Source organism: Crocuta crocuta, unplaced genomic scaffold, assembly GCF_008692635.1.
Source record: "Crocuta crocuta isolate KB4526 unplaced genomic scaffold, BGI_CrCroc_1.0 scaffold170, whole genome shotgun sequence".
NCBI classification, from domain to species: Eukaryota; Metazoa; Chordata; class Mammalia; order Carnivora; family Hyaenidae; genus Crocuta; species Crocuta crocuta.
The window spans coordinates 2,672,487-2,695,005 of record NW_027527853.1 but is presented as its reverse complement, the minus strand read 5'-3'; the positions used below and the strand labels follow the sequence as shown (position 1 = coordinate 2,695,005).

The following is a 22,519-nucleotide window of genomic DNA, read 5'->3' as shown; positions in this document are numbered from 1 at the left end:
ATCTCTTAACTCTTTGGTCTACTCTGTCGAGTGTTGTCTCTTAACTTTCTTCCCCCTCTTTTTTCCCAAGATTACCTTTTTCTGCTGAGATCAGCTCCCATACAGACATCATTCAGTGTCTTTATTGCTCTTTTTCAGTCAAGAAGAATATATTTTGGTTATTGATAATTGCATTTGCCATCAAAAGTTTTATTGGTAGTTAGCAGATATTGGAGAGACTACCTGAATCCATCAATCCCAAATTCTAGACTCTTAAAATTGTTGGTTCAGCCGTCTGCCACATTTCCTCTATTTGTTCTTTTACTTTAAGATAACATAAGCATTGATGACCCACCATTTATATTAACCACAGGAATGCTTTTGTTTGGGAATTTAAGTATGGCAGTATTGACAAAGTAGGCGAGTTCAACTGTGTCTAACCTCTGATCTAGAAAAACATCATTGAGTAAATCATTACAAATAGGGTTGTGAAACAACACATCACTCTTAAACTGTGCCTTTCAAAGTTTTTATGAATATTATCTTATCCTTTTACCACACCCTTAAGAATTAGGCATGGAGCAGAGAATAGAAAGACAAAGTGGTCAAGGTCATGCAGGCTATTTCTCTCCTGGGAGAGAAACTCAGAGCTAATCCAGGGAGTTGGAAATCCAAGTGTTTCTCTTCTACAGCCCTTCCTTCCTTTTTACTAGTTCCTGGGATCTTACTACTCTTTAGTGGTGGTGAAGTATTTCTGATTGATAAATAATTTACTTACCTATTACAGAGTTCTGTTATTGAGCAGAAGAAACATGAAATCAAACAAGCGATTTCAAAATTTGTGATGAATTATTGTACTTGTAAAGATCTTACATAGTGAGATGTGAAGGACATACCGTGATACCGACTGTAATCGCTGAACTAAAACTTAGTGCTTTCCCTTCAGTTGAGGTGAGTTGAAGGGCTGTAGGACAGAAGCTTGCCCCTCTCTGGTTTACCTCCTTACTGCCTGAGCGTATTCTGAGTCAAGGCAAATGCATATTTAGGCTCTATCAAAGCCTAAGGAAAAAATGGAATTACTAGAAGCAAAGGTAAAGACTAGCTGTTTAAAACTCAGGCAAAACTAGCCAGTTTTTTAAAACTGCACCCATTTTTTTTTTTTTTTTTTTAGAAAACATGAAAAATTGTGATAGAATTAAAAACTCCAGGAAGTTGAGGTTAATTAAAATTTTTAAATCCTCTGAAATTAAAATTCATCTAAACTTAGAGCTTATTGAGAAAATTTCTAGAGAAAAGGTAGGAAGCTTGATAATTTAGAGGTGCAGTCAAAAATGATTTTATTACTACAGTTATAAAGTTAGTTATTATAACAGGGCCATTTACTGACACTTGGACAAAGGTTAGTATTAACGTGAAGGGGTTCTCAGATCCAAGTGAAACTGCTGGTTCACTTACCTTCCAGACCTCTCAGATTCAGAATCCTTTAAACACCTCAACTTAATGTGTACAGACAGAACTCTTCAGACATACATACTCCCAACACTCACCAGCCACCAGCTTCATTGCCTGTATTCCTATCTCACTAAATGATGCTGCCTGAGTCTAAAACCCAGGAAGCATCCTTAATGCTCTTTTTCTCTCCTTTTTTGCTAAGAGAAAACAGAAGAACATAAAATGTGATCCCTGCCTAGTTGCTTACATCTCAAGTAGCTCAAGCAGCTTACATCTGCTTGGAAAGCTAAGACAAAGACAAGTCAACTAAAGACATAAATTATATGATAAATATACATGATTCCTTATGATTGCCAATGTATTTTACAAACCACTGTGGCTTAGGAGTTCAGGAAAAGATACAGTCACTCCAAGTGGAGATGGTTTTGAAATAGCCCAGGATGTAACTGATAAAGAGGACCCTACAGCGTGCCTTGATGATCTGTGGTTCTCCAGTATATTATCCCTGATCCTCTCTTTTTTGCCAGGAAAACACACATACAAATGACCCTTTGTTGATATCTCTCTTTCAAGCAAGGTTGCTATTTGTAATTTTAATCTTTTTATCTCCTGAGCTTCCCACCAGCAATCGCTGTAAATGCTTCTTAAAGTTGGTATAGCCTGTGACTGCCTCTCTGATCCTTTTCTTCAGCACCTCGATGCTATACTGCCATTCCAGGCTAGAGTTCAGTGGGTACTGATAATGTTTTTGCAGTGTGTCTTAGATTTGAAGGCACCTTCCCCTTGCCTTGGTGCTGTGAAATAGATACCTGCCTACCTACCTGTAGTTATCTGTTCTGTCTTTGGGGACTAAACAAGCCTAATTGCCACAGCCACCATTTCAGGGCTAGTTTGATGGCCATTTGGAAGACTTTTTTACATTAGTTGAGGTTAATAAAAATATTGAAGTACTATTATTGAAACATGGGATAGCAGCAGATCCAAGTCTCACAACCATAAAAGTAGATCTCACCTGTGGATTAATTATTACTCAGTTTTTTATTCTGGGTGGACATCACTTTTTTAAAAAGTGCTTTCTCAGTTTCCTACAGAGTACTTTGTCCTCTTGGGTACCTCTTGATTTCATTAATCTCTAAGCATATTTACTTTTGTATTGGTTTTTAATCTTCTTTGTTTGTTTACTTATTTATTCTGAGAGAGGGAGGCGGAGAGAGAGGGAGAGAGAGAGAATCCCAAGCAGGATCCACACTGTCAGCACAGAGCCTGATGCTACATTCAAATTCACGAAACATGATACCCTGACCTGAGATGAAATTCAGAGTTGGTCACTTAACCTGAGCCATCCAGGTACCCATCTAAGCATATTGTTCACCCCAAATACTAAAGCCTACTTCCAGAGCACAACCCTAGGGATGGAGCAGTGTTGAGAAGATTTTCACCCTTTGATGATGGTTGTGCTTGTCAAGTTGAGGAGAACAGTTTATCTCCAGTTTTTCTCTGCAATAAGTTGCCATGACATTTCTTAATCTTTTTTCATAAACCTTGACCAACCCTTTTTACCTTTTTTGTGTGCTGCTAAAATGCACTTAGAGTATATATTTTTATGCATTGAAAAGGCAGCGGTATCCCACTTATTTGTAGTCACCTATCTCAGTAACATCAGAAACACATCCAAAAATAAAAAAAAAAAAACTGAGAAATAAAGGCCTCTGAGCAGTTGAAGTTGTTAGAAAATCCATGTACTTTACTCATAAAACTATTCCTGAGAACTTCATTCTGAGCCTGTTTACTTTTACTTCAAGGACCAGTCTAGCTCTTGGGACAGGGTTCCTCTGCTGGCAGGCAGAGCACTCCTGACCATAAAAGTAGGGCTTCTGGCCACAGCTACTATCTGGAAGCCAGTAAAAAGGAAGATGTTAATAACACAGATTGCCAGCGTGACTTTTTTGTAGTAAGGCAGTCAGATTTACTTAATTGAGTAGCCCCCAAAGCTATCAAGGCATTTTAGTTCAGTATAATAAAAGTAATGGCTAAACTTTAATAATAGTGCACATGATAACAACCCTGAGTCATTAAGAAAGAACAAATTGTGTTCAGAGGAGGATATAATTTTTAAAAGACTTCTTCTATCAAAAATATTTTAAAAATTTTAAGTGGTACTTGACGTATAAACTTTATGGAGAAAATTCACTCTAGGTTGTAAGAAAGCATTAATGCACATCTCTGAGTTATTAAAGTATGTTTACTGTGACTAGCTGACAGCAAAGGTAACTGATGACTTGGTCGTTTTTCCTTTGCGCTGGTCCTAAGTGCAAGAGGGGGCACGTGCTCTATTAAGACTAAAACTGGTTGTTTTGGCCAAGGTTGCACAACTAGTAAGTGGGAGAATACTCCCCACTGTCTCCCAGTGCTCTATCCTGTGACAACATATTCTGCCATTGGTACCACCTGCTAGACATAGCAGCAGGGTACATCCCAGAAGAGTTCTTCCAGGACCAACGTCTGTGTGAGCTACACAGCGTGCAGCTGCATGAGGAGTGTGTTAAGTTCCTGTGTACATGTCATTGTGTCTGAAAGTTTAAAATGACTTAACCGTCACTGACCCAAGGGTATCACTGGTGTCTCTCCTTTTCTAAATTCAGGAAGGAGATATTTGCCATTCTCATACAGCAGGAGGAGCTTCTTCCCGGTGACCTTTCGATGTTGCCTTTTTGAAACTTTTACTGAAGGACAGTGTATAGGCAGGAAAATGCACATATTATAAGTATACTGCTCAGTGAGGCTCTCTCCCTGTTGCCTTTTGTCTCTTCTTTGTTAGATTTTGGCTCTGTTACCAGCATATAGTTTAAAGTTCACCATCCCCAGGATCACAGTTGGTGGGTTTGAGCCCTGTTTTGGTCTCTGTGCTGACAATTCAGAGCCTGGAGTTTGCTTCAGATTCTGTGTCTTCCTCTCTCTGCCCCTCCCGCACTCAAGTTCGCTCTCTCTCTCTCTGTGTCTCTCTCTCTTTCTCTCTCTCTCAAAAATAAATAAACATTAAAAAAAATTTTAAGTTTACCATCCCCATGCACCTGGTATAATATTTCTGAAAGAATCTTTTTTTCTTGGTTTATTCACAATTCAATGACCAGTTTCAAATTTAAAGTAGGCATCTGCTAAGACATTTTGTAGTCTTTCCAATCTATAGTCTCACGTAGGTCCTTTCAGATGCCCATGACACCACTAACTAAAACTGCTGCCTTGCTAGTTGTGAAAACAAAAACACAGTGGAATCTTTCTTCATGCAGAGTAGTTTAAACAACAGATTTGACTAATAGTTTCTTGATTTTATTCTGTTTTGTATTTAGACATGATGTTTTGGCAACTTTTTTACCACCTGGTCTTAAAAATCTCCCTGAGTACAGAAAGGGTGAGCGCCTGTTCTTTGGTGCTTGGTGTTTTGTGTGTGCTTTCTAACATCTCACAACAGTCCTTTGAAATATCAATCCTGAGTTCCAACTCAGTTTCAGATGAGGAAACCAAGGTTCAGAGAGGTTAAGTAATTTGCCTAAGATCCTGTAGCTAGTAAATGTCAGAGCTAGAAGTAGAATGTGAGTTTTTCATATTCTACAATCTGTGCTCTTTCCATTAAGAGCACACTACTTCAGAGGCCAGAGGGGTGTGAGGAAGGTGAGGAAGGTAGGAGGCCAATGTAGGCTGTCATAGGGTAAGCCCTGCTGGAAAGGCACCTCATGGCTGGGAGATAAAGTCAGAGATTGAAGAAGAGAAGAATTAGCTGGAAGAGACTATCAATAGTCTCAACACCTGTTTGAGTTTGTTAAACTCCCCTCAGTACTTCACCAGTTTCATAGTCAGATAATAGTATCCTGAGGAATTACAGTTCAGAGAGAGAGAGAGATTGAAAAGTTGTATAAAAGTCCAGAAAATTGGAGCACTTCAACTATTTGGGCTTAGTAAAACCCAGACATCCAGAAACAGAGCAGCTCTTGAAAACACTCAGCTGTCTGAGCAGGAAATGGTTTTAGCCTGTCTTGAATCTGGTATCATCCTTGCCCGCCACCCTCCACCGGGTTAAACTCTAGAGTTGTCCTGGATAACTTAGGGAAGTGATTGACAGGGGCTGTCTGAAGTAAAATGACTTCTTGTGGAGTACTGTAAAATGCTCCTTGAAGGCTGAGGAGAACGTAGCAGGTGGGGGCTTGCCACCTCCTTGCAGTGACAGAACCTTACAGTTTACAATGAGATTTCCTATTTCCTTGCTTAGAGCCTAGGAGCCAGCAATTGCTTGTAATTCCATCTTTCAGTGTATCTGAATTGTGAAATTATTGATCTGTATTTCTCATTGTCCTAGAAGGGAACAGAAGGATTCCTGTGTTACTGTTTGCAGAATTTAAATATTTCCAAACCAAGATTTGCAATATAGTGTGTTGAATTTTTGTCAGTGTTGTGGACTTACAAATCAATGATTATTTCACAGGAATACCCAGGCCCAAAACAAAAGTATATGTTGACCTACTGGAGTTAATAATGTGGCCAAAATTTTATTTTCCAAAAAATTCTTTTCAATAGTATTTCTTCTCTATAAGATAAAAATTACTGTGAATGCTCTCTTAAAAAGTATAAACAATGTTACTAAAATTTGAGACTCTAACAGGGCTGGCCTTCTATTTTAATTAGATAAATACCCCTCATTTATGGAATGAAATTTATGTGGGCGCTTAGAAGCAGTTTTAGAGTGTCCGTTCTCTTTACAACATGAGTAACATCTGGTGAATTTCATAGTGTGAAAATGTTCTTTGGAGAATAACCATACTAATTTCTTCTTTCTCTTTGTCTGTCTAGTGAGAAATCAACAGAGGCTATAGCAGTAGATTCTAACAATCAGTCGAAGTCCCCACTGGAGAAGTTTATGGTCAAACTGTGCACCCATCATCAGAAGCAGTTCATTCGTGTTCTGAACGATCTGTACACTGAATCTCAGCCAGGCACCGAGGACGTGCGACCTGATTCAGTAGCAATGGACGCATCCACTTGCAGTGCGGGCTGTGCCCAGCTAGGCACCAAACATAAGGAAAAGGATGCTGTGTGTCTCAATATGAAGTCTCCTACTTCTGTAGATTTGTTCATAGACTCATCGGGCTCTCACAGCCCTCTACGCTTGACAGAACAGGCCCTGAAGGAGTCCCCTCCCGAGACAGAGTCTGTAGATGGAAGAGAGAATGCCTTGAATATTATCCAGAAAGATTCCTCTGAACTACCAACCACTAAACCTAATTCTGGTAGTTCAATGGATAGTTCCACTCTGGGATACCTCACTGCATCGAATTCTTCCTCATTAAACTTCCACCACATCTCTAAAAGCTTGGAGGGGCAAACCACTGGACAGGAGCAAGACACAAATGTGAAAATACACGAGGATGGTAAAGACCATATGCAGAGCTCAGCTTTAGTAGAAAGTCTAATTGCAGTAAAAGGGGCACCTGAGAATAGTGAGGAGAGCAACAGCTGTCTTATTTCTCAAAGAAATTCATTCAAAGCTTTATCAGAAGAGGCTTGGGACTCAGGGTTTACGGGGAACTCACCTAGAACTGCTGACAAAGAGAACGCTTTACTATGTAGCTCAAAGACACCTTTGCGCCAAGAGTTAGAGTCCAGTGAACAAGATTCAAGGCCAAAGCAGGAGAACCATCTTCACTCACTAGGAAGAAATAAGGTGAGTTATCATTTACATCCCAGTGATAAGGGCCAGTTTGATCATTCCAAAGATGGTTGGTTAGCCCCCAGCCCGATGCCCTCTGTACACAAACCATCTAACGGACATTCGCGAACCAAGATGATATCAACCTCCATTAAGACAGCTCGGAAAAGTAAAAGGGCATCAGGGTTGAGGATAAACGATTATGATAACCAATGTGATGTCGTTTATATCAGTCAGCCAATAACAGAATGCCACTTTGAGAATCAAAGATCAATATTATCTTCTCGGAAAACAGCCAGAAAGAGTACTCGAGGATACTTTTTCAATGGTGATTGCTGTGAGCTGCCAACTGTTCGCACACTGGCCAGAAATTTACATGCCCAAGAGAAAGCGAGCTGCTCAACACTGGAGCCAGAGGCAGTGGTCACTCCCAAGGAGACCCTTACACTTCCAGCCCCTGGACCCACCATGGATGTGCAGCATCCCAGAGAGGATGACCACGAAGAACCTAGTAAAGAAATAACCTCCCTCAAGGAAGGAAACAGAGATGCTTCCTCTGAAAAGGAATCTCAAGAGCCTGAGGTTTGCCCCATGACAAATAAACCAAATCTGAGCAGCTCTCCTAGGTCACAGGAAATGACAGCCTCCAGCCTGGCATTGTCTCTCCCTGTTCACCTTCCTGAAGAGGACACACCAGAAAGCAGCTCCATGGTCTCAACTCCTATGGCAAGTGGGATGGCTTCCCCTGAACGAGACCAGCAACCAGTCGAACTGCTAGAAATCAAGGAGGGGACTGTCCCCCAAGACTGTCACCTGGTTTCCTCTCTTGAGAGCATTTCTGAGGGAGGCAGTGAAGATGTTGTTTCTAGGCTTCATTCTTCTCCTGAAACAGTCAGTAGAGAGGAAGGTCCTCCATGCTCAGAAAGTCAGAGTCCCCCAGTGAGCTTGGAGCCTCCTCTGAGCCTGGGAAACACTGAAGACAACCAAAGCATCAGTCCTGAGGCTGAGACTGAAGACACTCAGGAGCTAGATACTGACCCACTCATGAAGGAAAGCAGCACTTTGACTAATGAAAACCCCAATGAAATTGAGGAAAGTGAGACAGCAGGTGGTACAGGAAAATTAGAGGGACAGAGTAGTGATGCAAAACATTTTTCAGAAGAAGATATGTGTGATCAAAACATTGACTCACCCGAAGAGAATTTGGACAAGAAGAAAAAAGGTAAAAAACTCCCTGAGGCCTCTGACAGGTGCCTAAGAAGTCAGCTTTCAGATCCTTCCTCTGCTGATAGGTGTCTAAGAAGTCAAAGTTCAGATTCCTCCTCTGCTATTCCTGAGATCAAGGTTTCCAAAAATCCTGGTATGAAACATTCTAAAAAAGAGGGGTGCCCTGGTGAGACACCACCCGAGGGCCTTCTGGCTGACAGCTTCCATGCAAAAGCTCCGGAGGACACTAAAAACCCAGATGTTGATGAAAACCCCCCTGAGAAAGATGTGGAGCAGGAGGGCAAAGAAGGTGGGGTCATCACCAGGCAGACTTTTAAAAACATGCTGGTAAAAGAAGTCAAAGAGGAAGAAGGAGGTATTTTCCCCAGCAGTGATCCCATAACCACAGTAGGCCAGCCCCTGCCTGGAGAAAGACTGGAAATCTATGTTCAGTCTAAGTTAGGTGAGAAAATTGCTCATGCTCCCTCAGAAAGTGTTCCTTGTACTTCCCCAGAACAATCAAAAGAGAAGCCGGAACCAATTCCTGTACACGATACAGAGGAGGTTGTGAATGAGGTTGGTGGTGCAAATACCCAGCATAAAGGTGACGAGAGCCGTGCACCGTCCAGTGCACTTGGCTTGTCAAGTAGTGGAAGTGGTGACACGGCCAGTCCCCCACAGTGGGCCCCGAGGCTTACAAGACTGACCTCTTCAACCTACAATCTAAGACATGCTCATTCTCTGGACTCCTCGGATACTGCAAAAGTGACTTCAGAAAAAGAAGCAGCACAGGGAAACCCAAAGCCAAAGGAAAATGGGGCTTCAGAGAATGGAGATCCCTTAGACGAGGATGGTGTGGACACGGTGGTGGATGACCAGCCGAAGTTTGTGGAATGGTGCGCAGAGGAAGAGAACCAAGAGCTCATTGCCAACTTCAATGCCCAGTACATGAGAGTCCAGAAAGGCTGGATCCAGCTGGAGAAGGAAGCCCAGCCAACGCCAAGATCAAGGAATAAGTCAGATAAACTGAAGGAGATTTGGAAAAGCAAAAAAAGGTCGCGGAAATGTAGGGGCTCGTTGGAGGTTCAAAAGTTTTCTCCTGTTCAGATGCTGTTTATGACAAACTTTAAATTATCCAATGTTTGCAAATGGTTCTTAGAGACAACTGAAACCCGGTCTCTGGTGATCGTGAAGAAGCTCAATACTCGTCTTCCGGGAGACATCCCCCCTGTCAAGCATCCTCTTCAGAAGTACTCTCCTTCCAGCCTGTACCCCAGCTCACTACAGGCCGAGCGCTTGAAAAAACACCTGAAGAAATTTCCTGGAGCTACTCCTGCCAGGAACAATTGGAAAACACAGAAGCTCTGGGCTAAATTTCGAGAGAATCCTGACCAAGTGGAGCCAGAGGACGGCAGTGATGTCAGCCTTAGTCCCAATTCTGAAGACAGCGTAGAGGAAGTCAAGGAAGCTAGAAATAGCCATCCTCCCACAAACTCCCCTACCCCAGCCAGTACTCGGATCCTCAGAAAATACTCCAATATTCGAGGAAAGCTCAGAGCCCAGCAATGTTTGATCAAGAACGAGAAAATGGAGAGCCCATGTGGACAGGCTGTGGAGAGTAAACCGAGTTGTAAGAGTGTATGCATCAACCCTCTGATGTCCCCCAAGCTTGCCCTGCAAGTGGATGCAGATGGGTTTCCCATTAAGCCCAAGAGCACTGATGGAATGAAGGGAAGGAAAGGGAAGCAGATATCTGAAATCTTGCCAAAAGCAGAAGTGCAGAATAAACGCAAGAGGACAGAAGGTGGCAGCGCTCAGGACAGGAAGGACAAGGGACCTGCGGTGAAAGCCAGCAAAGAAAAACATAGTGATGGATCCACCAAAACCCCTGCTGCCAAGAAGCCAGCTGCAAGGGACAGAATCGTCCAACTACCCAAAAAGACATCCTTGAAAGAGAATAAAGTGAAGATCCCCAAAAAGTCCCCTGGGAAGAACTGCCCTCCCTCTAGGAGGGAAAAAGAAAATACAAACAAAAGACCCAGCCAGCCAGCCACCTCGGAGACAGTTATGAAACCTGCAAAGCATAAGGGGGCAGGTGAATCCTCTTCAAGGCCACAGAAAGCCACCAGCAGGAAGCAGAGCAGTGGAAAGGCTCGGGCCAGACCCTTGACGAAAACCCCAGAGAGCAGTGTGGCCCAGAGAAAGCGAAAGCTGAAGGCAAAGCTGGACTCTTCCCACGGCAAACGGAGACGGCTGGATGCAAAGTGACCGCAAGGCTGGTAGCCCAGAGTTAAACTGTCCTACAGAAGTAACCCTTCGTTTTGCATTAACTAAACCTGCTTTTATAAGCTTATCCAGCCTTTCAAATCTGCAGTTAATGGAGAACACCACAATTTAAGATTTCAAAAAATGCATCTCAGATGGAGAAGGGAACTTGCAGAGTCTTTCTCTGAGGCTGAGTAAGGGAAGTTATATATTATATTCTGGTTGTTCCTTGGGTTTTAAACTTGGAACCAAGCAGTTTTAGTTTTTAAAAGTACAGTGCCTTATTTATCCTTTTTGTTTTTAAATTTACAAAAGCTAAAAAGCTGATCTATGTGATTAAAGGCTTGTATTTTATACTTGATGCACAAGCACTTGTACTGTAGCCGAGAAGACCACCATCATGCACATAAAAGTAGCTTTTCAGCAGCCACCCTGTGGTGTCTGTACCTGAACAGACACTCCTCTTTGCAAACCCTAGCAGTGAACTTCCCTCTCTGTCTTGTTTGTTTGTTTAAATGATATTCGAAAGCTAAACCAAATCACTTTTATGGTATGTAGAGAAGGCAGAGGGAATTTATTATTATTATAAAAGATGAATATTTCTGTTACCCTTTTTAAAAAAATCCTGTTCATTATTGGTCACTCCTCTCACTTTTGATCCTGTGTCATTTGAGAAGATATATTCTAAACTATATGCCCATGGGACAGAAGATGTGTCACATGGTGTTAATATTGGGTTATGACCTCTAAAAATTGTTTAGATCCCCCAGGTGATTCGCATTACTGATTCTTGCCATCATTTTAACTTTTGGCCTTGCAAGCTTGCTAGCGCTCTAACGAGGTTGTCATCCAACTTTGGGGGGAAAAAATGTAGGATTTTTTTTTCATCTTGTAACTGTAACTTGACAATTAGCCTAAGAGTGACTGTTCTAATATTCTTTCTTACCCTGAATACTTCCATATTCAAAGAAAGCCAGGTTGTTATTTCTAGTAATAGAAAAGTTTAAGAGTTTGTGCATGTGCATTTGCCTGTGGCTGTTAGCCATAGGTGTCTCCCAGCCCCAGTTGTGCAGTAAAATTCTTTGTCGCCACGCAGTGTGCTGGGGCGTTCACGAGCTGGTAAATTGNTGTGGCTGTTAGCCATAGGTGTCTCCCAGCCCCAGTTGTGCAGTAAAATTCTTTGTCGCCATGGGGCGTTCACGAGCTGGTAAATTAGCACAGGCCGGATGGTTTAAATATGGCCCAGGGTCTCTGTGAGAGAGTTTGGCAAGAGACTCAGAAAGGTCTAAACAGCAGAGTTATGTAAAGGTCAGAGCAAGTTTGCTGTTGGAGGAAGCAGCCCCGTCTCAGTGGGCCCGCCCCGCCCCTCCCACATGGAGCTGACGTCCAGTTGGTGCGTTCCCATGTGAATGTACGTGTTTAGAGCAGGTGTTAGCATTCTAGTTGGTTAGCACCATACTGGTAGGTAATGCTTGTAGTGTTACTCCTGCCTCTGTCATGTCAGGCTCTGTTCCATGGCTCAGAATTGAGAGCTGCGGGGTCTGTAACTAATGTTGTTTGCCTTTCCCGAGTGACGCCTAAGGTGGTTGCATTGGCTTTACCTTGATGCCTATAACGTTGCTCCATTATAACACAGTGTGAATTCCACATTTCCACTGCGCCACTCCACAAAAAAAGCTTGGTTGTTCAAGCTTCAACCAGCTTCTCTAACATGCTCCGTCACAGAAGTAGGCTTGTGTGGACAGGTGCCACTCTGTCCGTTTTACTCAAGGTTTTCCATTTAGATTGTTCAGATCTGTTTAGTCCATTCAGATCTGGATGGACTTTTTTCATGTATAGTTCAGCCAAATCACGATAAAACAGGCCTTCTACCTATTCTGTGAAAAGTTTGCTCTATATAATGAAAACTTCTGATGACTGGATAGGACTGGAGAAAAGCATGTGATTCATGGGAAATTGAAAATTGCATTGAATTTCATAGATAAGGAAGCTTACTATCTTCAATGAAGCCTTGACTTTTTTTTTTTCCTCCAGTGTCTCCTCTATCCCATGAGTCTCTTTTTTCTTTTTAATATCTTTGACTTTGGCCATTCAAGAGCTACCTATATTAATGAAACTGCTGAGTGTGTATGTTGGCAGCCCTTTCTCAGCATTAAGTTGCACAGAAGCATTAGTATGTTTTGAGTAGGTTTGGTTAATCTTTTAAAAGTGGTTTTAAAGTTTAAAAAAATATTTTCATATAGTCGTCACTGGATACTGTTTTTGTGGTGACTTAACCAGCTGAGGTCTGCCGATGTTCGCTGCACATAGACTGCCTTGTAGCGGGGCTCAGATTAATTTAGGGAGAGGTGTGGGGCAGTGTAAGTGGGTGGGACTCCTCCAGTTTCGGGTTTATAATTCATTCCATTACTTTTCTAAGTGCTTTTTCATTTTAAAAAGCTTACTTCAAAATAATGGCTTTTTCTCCCATCTTAGGCAGCCTTTGAGAAAAGGTATGCATGTGTATGCATTTTTTTATACCCTGCAGTGGATCATCTTTAAAATCAACTTACACTTTATAGTAGTAGCTGCATTTAAATAGCCTGGGATTCTACGTAATTAGAACACTTAAAAGTTTAGAATTATTTTTATATTTGTTGAATCTCATTTTTGCTGATTCAGTTAATTTTGCTAATAAGAAAAAGGAAACAAACAAACAAACTTGAGGGCTGGCTCTGGAACGCCCTTTTACACTTACAGCCAATGCTGGCAAACCTGTCTCCTAGACACCTCCGAGCCAGACTTGGAATTAACTCAAGTACCCCCTTGTTTTCCCTGTCTCGCAAAGACCTCCCTTTTAAAGCCATCTTCAGAGTATGGCTTGCCACCCACCAGATGCAGAGGCAATCTGTCCGACATTCCAGATTCCAAATTAAGAAAAAAGGAAATTCTGCTCCTGGGCCTATACTCAGTGAAGTGACTGTCCCAGTGTTGGAGCTGAAGTTGATGACCAGAGAATGCTGGTATTACCTCTGAACTTCTGGGAGAGCTGCAGGATGCCTGGGAAGCAAGGACTGAAGCTCTACCATGGCTCCCCAGGGCTGGGCCCTCTTCAGGTGACCCATTTTCTGTCCCCTGTTTTCTAGCCCCTCAGCCTCCCTGGACTTGGGAGGACAGCATGGAGACTGCTCCCCAGTCAGGGTCCAGAGCCTCCCTCACAGCACTCCCTCAGACACACAGCAGTCTTGCAGCACAGCAGGAAGGCAACGAACATTTATTCTGCTCTTAAGGCTTCCTGCATTGGAATGTCTGTCACTAGTGTGTTTGTATCTGCAATTGCTAGTCCCTTAGGCTGGTTCTGTTGCATCTGTATTTCAGTAAAGATTTCTACACAAGCCTTATCTAAAAACAATAACCTTGGGCTGTGGGTTTCATCCTTGCACTAGTATGGCTAGGAGGGGCGCAGGTCATCGACTCTTCACAGGTGTGCTGCTTCTGAGGGGCTCCTCTGTGCATCACACGCTGTTCAGATAGGACATCGGTGAAACACACCACTTCAAGACAGTTGTTCTGAGCCGAGGTTTGATCTCTTTCCTGCCTTGTGGTGGATTCGTGGTGAGAGCTGAGGCTGTCGCTCTCCTCTGTGGGCAGCCTTCCTGCTGATTGAAGGACCTAAGAGCTAAGTAGGAAAGGACAGCATGCTACATGATGCAGTTTGGAGATGGTGTAAGTACCACCATCAGCAAGGCTGGTGGCTTGTCACTGCACCAGGGGCTGTATTGGAATCTCCCAGGGTGCCAGGCCAGGGAGCCACACCCGTTCCTGTTGGTTTTCTGTCAGCCCACACAGGCTGTCTTTTGGCTTACAGAGGATCAAGGGTCTGCAGGATATGGGCTGGTCACTCTTTTGTAAATAAAAGTTTATTGGAACCTAGCCATGCCCATTTGTTTGTGTATTTTCCTCGGCTGCTTTCCAGCAGAGCATCGTATCTACAACAGAGACCAAGGGCCTGCAAAGCCTAAAAGATTTACGTCTGGACCTTTCAGAAAAAGTTTGTTGACCCTCCTTCCTTAAGAAAATAATCCTTCCTCAGTAACAAATTTTGCCTGATTTATCTCCTCCTTTTTCCTCCCCACCTCCCTGTCCTCTTCTTTTCTTCTCTTCCCCCCTTATCTTCCCTCAGTTTTGTTCTTCCTTTTACACTTCTTTATTTCTTCTTGCTACAGAAGAGACACGGTATATTGCTCTAGCACACTGATGGCCACCTGCCGACTCGTGAGCTGCTGCAGCCTCACACCTCCCTTCTTAGAACTGCCTGTCACTGCAGCCGGTGCGAGGCCACCTTTAGCCTCGAATGTCAGACCCCGTGAGCAAGCAGGGCTTCAGAGTTCTAAGTGTGGCCTGGGCTCTCATTTCACTGGGTCTTTATTGTAGACCTGACTCCAGCCTCACTTCTTGTTTGTCCCTAAGGTAAGCCAAGATGTGGTTTTTCTCAAAATTAGTTGAAAATACTTTGGTTGGATGCTCCATTTTCTGACCCTCACATTTAGGTACGGAAAAAGCCTTTTCACAGAAGGCAAAACAAAGTCCAGTCACTAACCCAAAGTATTTATTATATAATATTTTGGGCCAGCTTCTAGGAAAATAAAAACATATCAGCACTGATATTGTTTTGGTCATATACTCTCCTTTCAAAATAATTCTATTAAAGGCAAGCCAGCAAATGAAAAATAGGGGCTTTGAATGTGCTTTTAGGCAAGAATAGAAAATTAGGGCATATTACAACCTGAGTGTGACTGAGAAGTTGTGGATTCTATCTTTGGGTTGAATCCAGTCAGCTTCCAAGCTGTTGGTCTTCCCTGTCCCCCAGAACTCAAAGATAAGCTTCCATACTGGGGGTTTTTTCCAAGGAAAGTTGTATGCCATGCCAGTGAAAAAATTTAAGTCAATGGCCCCAGAACAGTGACTATTTCAATTATTTTGAAACAGATAGTTACCAGTTTGACTTCTCAGCCATTAATTGTTGTCTTCTTACTGCTTGATATCCACTGAAATCCTGGAAATTTTCTTGTAGATCACATTGGCAAGGCAGTCCTCACACACCCCCACCCCCCACTCCCCAGCAGTAAGTATTCTTCCCCGGGCTTGCTCCCAAATTCTTTTTCAGGGAAAAAATGAAAATAAAAGATTATTGCATTTAAAACAAGCAGAATTATGGAAAGCCTTTTGAGGCAACGTTCAGTTCATTCCATGAAATGTCAGAACAGACTGCTTGTTCCTAGTGGACAGATTGGAAGACTTGAAGGTCTGACCTCTTTCCCTTAGAGATAATAAGTCACACTCAGGCAGAAACACAGAGCTCTCTGATGACACTTCTGACGTAGGCATTTGCCGTGTCATGCTGGGCACCCGGAGAAGCGCCCAGGGCACTTCTGCAGAGGGTATGCTTGCTCCTGCATGCTCTTGGGATTGAGCCAAAGCTGATCATTTCCTTCCATTACCTCCTGTCTGTCTAATCTTTCTTTTCCCAGAGCTCCGGTGCTGTTTGCTCGGTGCTTAGGAGACACCCGTAGCTTCATAGCTTCGTGTTTCAGGGCGGGTGTGGTGTAGTTAGGCCCACCTGGCAAGTACTGTGATGCTCAGAGGCTTTCTCAGAGGCGTGAGACCACCCCACCCAATGCAAGGTGGTCAGTAGGCAAGGGACGTGAAGGTACAGACTGCCCATAAAACAATAGCAACACTGACACAGGTGCTCGTGGTTTTATAGTATGCCAGAGGTTGGGGGAATGCATTTTACCTTTTATTTTTTAAAGGATTATATTAAAAAAAAAAAAAGAACAGAGACCAGATGTAGCAGACACAGCCTAAAATATAAAATATTCACCACCTGGCTCTTTACAAAAAGGCTTACTGCCCCCTTGCAGTATGTCATTCAGGATCAGTTATGAGGACAGCTGGGCACAAGCAGTTTTCTCATGTAAGCTAGCACTGCACCATGTCCTTCCTTTTCGCCTGTTCGTCTCGGCACACAGCTGCTGTTGCACATTATTTCCGAGCAGTGCCTGTGCACTAAAGAAGAAAATATTCCCCTTCATTGATTGAATATTTGTTGAATCGGGATCTGATCTGCTAGGATAAGTAGTTAAAACGAGAAGTGTGAAGTCTTCTACATTTTCCTCTGTGGCAGTGCTCCCCACAAAGACTTGGTAATGAACCTGAAGCCCAGAACAGCGCCTCCCCTGGCCGGCACAGGCATGCCTCTTTCACCCTCTAGAGCCCTCCTCCTCCTTTGTCTGGTACAGTATGTTTGCCAGCTCACTCCCCAAGCTCTGGTCACTGCTTGTGAACCTGAACGCTGGCCCGAGCCTGTCTGAACTCGAGTCCAGCCCGCTCGCTCCCCACCCTCATGAACACCAGCATGTTGATGGCCCCTTGTTGGCACACCAGCAGCTGTAGCCTGAAGTTCCGGGCTCTCTGGCCTGGCTCACCTCATCCTGAGGAGCCGTCCTTGGACCCTCCCCTCTTCCCTCTTCTGCTTGTGCCATCCAGCCCCCTTCTAGGAGGGCTCTTCTCCGGGACAGTCCCACACCTCCCGAGCACGTCACTGAGCACAAACGTGTCATACTAGACGCATCTTTCTCTTCTTCGTAACTCTTAATTTACCTTCTAGAATTTAGCCACTGAGTCCAAATACTCTTCCATTTATCAGCTTTTCCAACCCACTTGTTTTCTATAATCTGCACCTCCTGCTGGCTTGCAGCTGAAGCTATAGTGTTTAGGAGGTAGTTGGTGGGAGAGACGCCATACAAACGAGATTTGCATAATCTTGTATGTTTATACCACAGGTAGGGATTTGTTTTAGAGCTACTGTATCTTAAGGGAATTAGTTTCACCAGTGTTCTGGGAGACTATGTGTTCCTGACTATGATTTCAAATACACGATATAATACACAGTTATATACACCACTGTGGAATTTATTTCACTGTGTAAATAGTGATATATTCCTGTTCAAATGCTTCTGTAGAAAGTATTTATTTTAACAACAAAAAATTAACTGTTGAAAGGGCTTTCCAAAAAGTGTTCTTTCTAGCCACCCATCCTCCCCAGTTACCTTGCTCATCCGTCAAACCCCCAAACACAGTGAAGGCAGAAGGGTGCCGCCTCGAAACCCTCACTCTGTTTGGGCAGATGCGGTGTGGGTTGGGAATCTGAGCGCTTCCCCCCACTGTCCTCCCATCGTCCCAGAACAAAGTGAGTCTCGCACAATTGGTGTGGCTGTGCCAGCCGTGGCATCGGGGCTTGCCCCAGGCAGCCCACTTTGTGCATACACAACTGATACCTTCCAAATGTCCTCTCAACACCCTGTGCAGGGAAATGAGCCTTAGTCGTAACCCCAAGGAACTCCAAACCCATACCTGTGGGAATATGGAGAAACCACTGGTTGCCTCAAGAAAGCATTAAGATATATTTTTAGTCTTTCTCATGTTTGTGAAAGACACACCTATTCTCATTCATTAACCACGGGAGACAAGCATGTTTCCTTGCGCACCTTGACAGTACTCTTGAGCGCCTCAGCGCTCCTCCTCCTCCTCCTCCTCCTCCTCACCGTCCTCCTTCCCCCTCCCCCTCCCCCTTTTCCCTCTCAGCAAGCATCTGTGCAGATGTGGGCCAGCCCCACCTGTAATCCATGGTTACAGGATGAGACCATCTGCTCTTAAGATGTGTGCAGCTTTACCTCTCAGGAGTCTTGGTCTGCAATTCAGAGCACCCCTAGATTTAACGGAACTGATGCTTTATGATGGTGTTCCTCTTCTCTGTGCCCAATTCCTGGGCACCTCTGTGTGAGCCGTGACTCTCATTCTCCACAGCTGGCTGGACTGAGAACCTCGGCTCCAAGACCGCAGAGAGCTTGGGACCGGACACACGGTGGGTGGGGGTGGGGGGAGGTCAGCATCCACTTGAACCATGATTTGCATATTTTCTTATGGCCTCCCTTTGTCTTTTCTAACAAACGAGGAGGACACTTGAATAGCAATGCTGGAGAATGTTTTTTCTAAGATACTATTTGTAAGCAAATCTGATTTTAAGGTGAAATGTGAATGGGTAACTAGGTGCCAGGGAATTTAGCACTGAACTAGACCGTCAAAACTTTTTTAACCTTTGCAGGAGGAAATAAATTTTGCTCTCATCTAATGTTCACAAGAAGTAATGTTGTAAATAGTTTTTTAAAAATATTTATTACATGTGCTGTATACAGATTCATGTTCTGAGTGATGTTGGTTTGCATTGTAGTATTGTAGAAGACTATATTTTGAGCAGTGGACTTCCTTTCATAACACAGTTCACACATGGAGAAAGAACAAAAACCAGCAGGTTGAGAGCTGTTTGGGGCATTTGATCTGTAACGCTACATCCAATCCAAGCTTTAATTGCCCCCTCTTCTCATCTGGTTATGTTATATATTATATATATATATACATATGTATGATAAACTGGTCAGTTCCCAGATCTGCAGAGCAGATTTCCAGGTGTTCTTTCTGATGTGTTGCCCATAAGCAATAAGACCCTAGGTAATAACATTTATTCTGGGCTCTGCGTTGGCCCTTGTCTCAGAGGATAGGGTGGGGGTAGAACAGCTCTTGCTAAGACCTCTTGCCTTTGCCGGAGAGGTGGCTGTACTTGAATTTTTGCTTCTGTTTGTCTGCACGCTTCTTCATGTCCTACAACTCTAGCAATGGATGAGAAATCTGCCAGCACCAGACACATCAAAAATTGGGCATAGAGATTGAAAACTAATCCATTTTCCATGGATTTATAGGGCTTCCAGAATCTAGTTGAGGCCAAGCTCATTTGGCTGTAAACAGAAGAACTTTTTATGTTACACAATTAAATTGACAGTAAAAGCCCTTTGAGTCTATCTGCCGAACCTTCAAAAGCTCAGCCCATTGCCTGTGATCCTCCTCTGTGCCTGGGTTTGAAATGTCTGGGGTTAAACATTTAGATCCTTTAGATCGGAGCATGGAAGGCAGTCCTTCCTCCACGTCTCCCAGCGTGTCCAGTTCAACAGGTTTCTAAGCTGTTTAGCAGCCTCTCCTTGTGACCGTCCTAAACTTTATGAAAAATACCCCACACCCGAATAACCATTAATAGAATAATGTAGTTTTTTAGGCTTTTGGAATATGTCTTCTCTTTTATATTTATGACGGTGTTTGGAATTTTTCACTAGTGTTTTTTTAGATTGAAGTGGGTGCGTTAGGATAAAACTTTCCACTGCTGAGCCTGAAAGCAAGCAAGAGGAAAGAAACTGACCTATATTGTGTCATTGGGAAGGTGGCTACTGTGGTGGGAGGGCGGGGAGGGGGCGTCGTAGATTATGTGCGAGTAAAATAGAACTCTGGCCTGAGGCTCCCCGCGTGTTATTACCTTGTAATAAATAATCCCCTTATTAGCCTCACTTAATCTCAATAGAAGCCTGCTGTTTACCCTCAGGGAACAAGTAGTTTTCAAAATTGAGCTCCTCCAAGGTCATTGGCCAGTGCCTGTGTACGGGCAATGGTCGTCTTTGTGAACTCATGGCATTATTTTCCCATATGCATTATGGTAGTAAGAAATCCAACCCCAACCTGTATGAAAAGCACAGCCCAGGGTCCTACTTTAGGCTAGAGTTCATGCCTTTCAGGGGCCAGGGGGCCAGAGGAGGCCCATGCAATTTAACTGAAGCTCAGGTGCCGTGTTGGGTTTTTATTCTTTTTAGGCCACGACCCTTCCGAATGAGATTGGGGCAGGGGCTGCTGATCCGGCTATGGATCCAGGGAGCTCTAAGATGAATCTCTACAGTTCCTTTAAGGTCTTTCTGGTTCCTCCCCATGTTGTCATTGCCGAGGTCAATCTCGTAGTTGTTCAGATGTGCTCCTTTTTGCGGTCTTGTGAGTCTTAGCCAGTGATCCAGATGCCCAAGGAGAGAGTCTCTGGACTCTCGGTACCAAGTGTGTGCTCCTAACCTGTGTGCAGGTGGTCTTTCCAAAAGCAGTGAATTGAGAAATTCTGCAAGTGTTAATCTGGATGATAGATGTTTATCTCTTGGGCCTGGATTTCCACTGTGTTAGTGAGTATAGGAAAATACTGTGTCTTTAATGGATGAAAATTCAATGTATGCTGTGAATTTGTTGGTTTGAAACATTGAAAAATTTTCATTAGACAATGTTTACATACCTCACCTGAAGAACCTTTGAGAGTGTATATATGAAATTTAAAAATATATTAAGTTGCTTTAAAACAATATGTATAGCTATAAAAGTTGGAGTTATTTTAACTTTGAATATGTACCAAGTCTCTTAAATATTGAAATCTTGTGGATTTTTGTGCTTCTGTGTTTTACTTTCCTATTAGGCCATGTAGGAAACTGTGTTCTTGTTATTGGTAAAGGGGCCCTCACTGAAATCCAAGCTTGGAAGGATTTCCTTTGTTGTTTCAGATTTTCTTGTTTGGTTTTGAGGGATGGGGTGTGGAGCTAGAAGGTGTGTGGGAGGGATTTCTCTAACATTGACATCTATTCCATGAGCTTTTTCTAGGCGCTTATTTTATTGCAGCGTATTAAACTTCTTTGATATTAAAGCGTGTTTGTGTAGTTACTGCACAGGGAACCGAATGCACTGAAGCCCAGTATTCAACTTATAGCCAATGCAAAGTTGAAAAGTTGCCAGAAGTATACTTCTAACACTTTTGCCTCAACCACGGTGTTGGGACGTACGGGAACGTTGTCTGGTAGATCTGGGGCCATTTTGTGAGGTAGGCCTAACTTCAGGTAAAAGAAAACACAGTGGATGAATCCTTGGAATTCCCGTGATGGAGTTGGAAAGGTGCCAGTGTTTCACCTGAGGAGCTGTAAACCAGGTAAGCCACTGTTAAATAATATACGCTGCTGCTGGGGGTGAGGGAGCTGCCCCGGCTGTCTGTAGCCCGTGTTGGGGAATGGCAGGACGTTGGCAGGAAAGCCTTAGGTTTACTGGCCTCATGACCTGTTTCACTATATTCTTTCAGTTCTGCTCCAAAGGGGTCTATGTAAGGGTCCAGTGGGCCAGTGATTGCTGTGGCCCCGGTTTCCTGAATACATTACATGACAGTGGCCATTGACGTGCAAAACTATATCCAGTGAAAATAACCCTGCAGCTGATAGTTGAGCTACCTCTGTTCATTTGAATTTGGAGAATTTATCTTGTTCCAGATTAGGACTTTTCACTGTTAAAATAGACTTCCTCCCACATTCATCCCATGGGAGGATAACTAGAATATGGTCTGAGAGGTGCAGACTGACTGGCTTGGGGTAAGGGGACATCTCTCAAATTAACCCTGAGAACACCGAGCATAGAGCTGATAGACATGCCTTAGCCCAGTCTCGGGAAAACTGGGCAACCCTAGCTGGAAGCCTGGTCATTCTTTCCGTTGCTTCCACTCCCCAGCCAAGCCCTGCTGTGTTCATTCCTTGGCCAGGGATTTCCTTTTAACTGTTGGAGTCACTACTAACTTTACTTTAACTCAGAGGTTGCAAACTGGTGGCTCACAGTTGTATTTTATTGAGCCCAGTGTTTAAAAAAATTATCTATACACATGAACTGTGAGGGTTTACATAAAATTTGGTTTCTGGCTTCTCTTTTAAAATGATCATGAAGATCTAATAAAGTTAGTGCATGATAAGAATCAGGTGGAGCTCAGTTGATTGGAAAATGTGCAGGGTGCCTGGGTGGCTTAGTCGGTTAAGGGTCTGACTTCAGCTCAGGTCATGATTTCACGGTTTGTGGGTTCGAGCCCCGTGTTGGGCTCTGTGCTGACAGCTCAGAGCCTGGAGCCTGTTTTGGATTCTGTGTCTCTCTCTCTCTCTCTCTCTCTCTCTTTCTCTCAGAAATAAATATTTTTGGGGGCGCCTGGGTGGCTTAGTCGGT

At 43.5% G+C, this 22,519-nt stretch overlaps 1 protein-coding gene across 3 annotated transcripts in view; it reads left to right on the top strand.

Annotated features, from left to right (window-relative positions):
* The window catches only part of LCOR (ligand dependent nuclear receptor corepressor), a 131,006-nt gene extending 119,285 nt beyond the window's left edge, over positions 1-11,721 (top strand). For all 3 annotated transcript variants that reach the window (XM_077779273.1, XM_077779254.1, XM_077779263.1), the window contains one exon: positions 6,274-11,721. In XM_077779273.1, coding sequence (XP_077635399.1) covers positions 6,274-10,603 — 4,330 coding nt within the window. In that variant the 3' untranslated portion in view covers positions 10,604-11,721. The remainder of the gene's footprint in view (positions 1-6,273) is intronic.
* Positions 11,722-22,519: the final 10,798 nt, after the last annotated feature.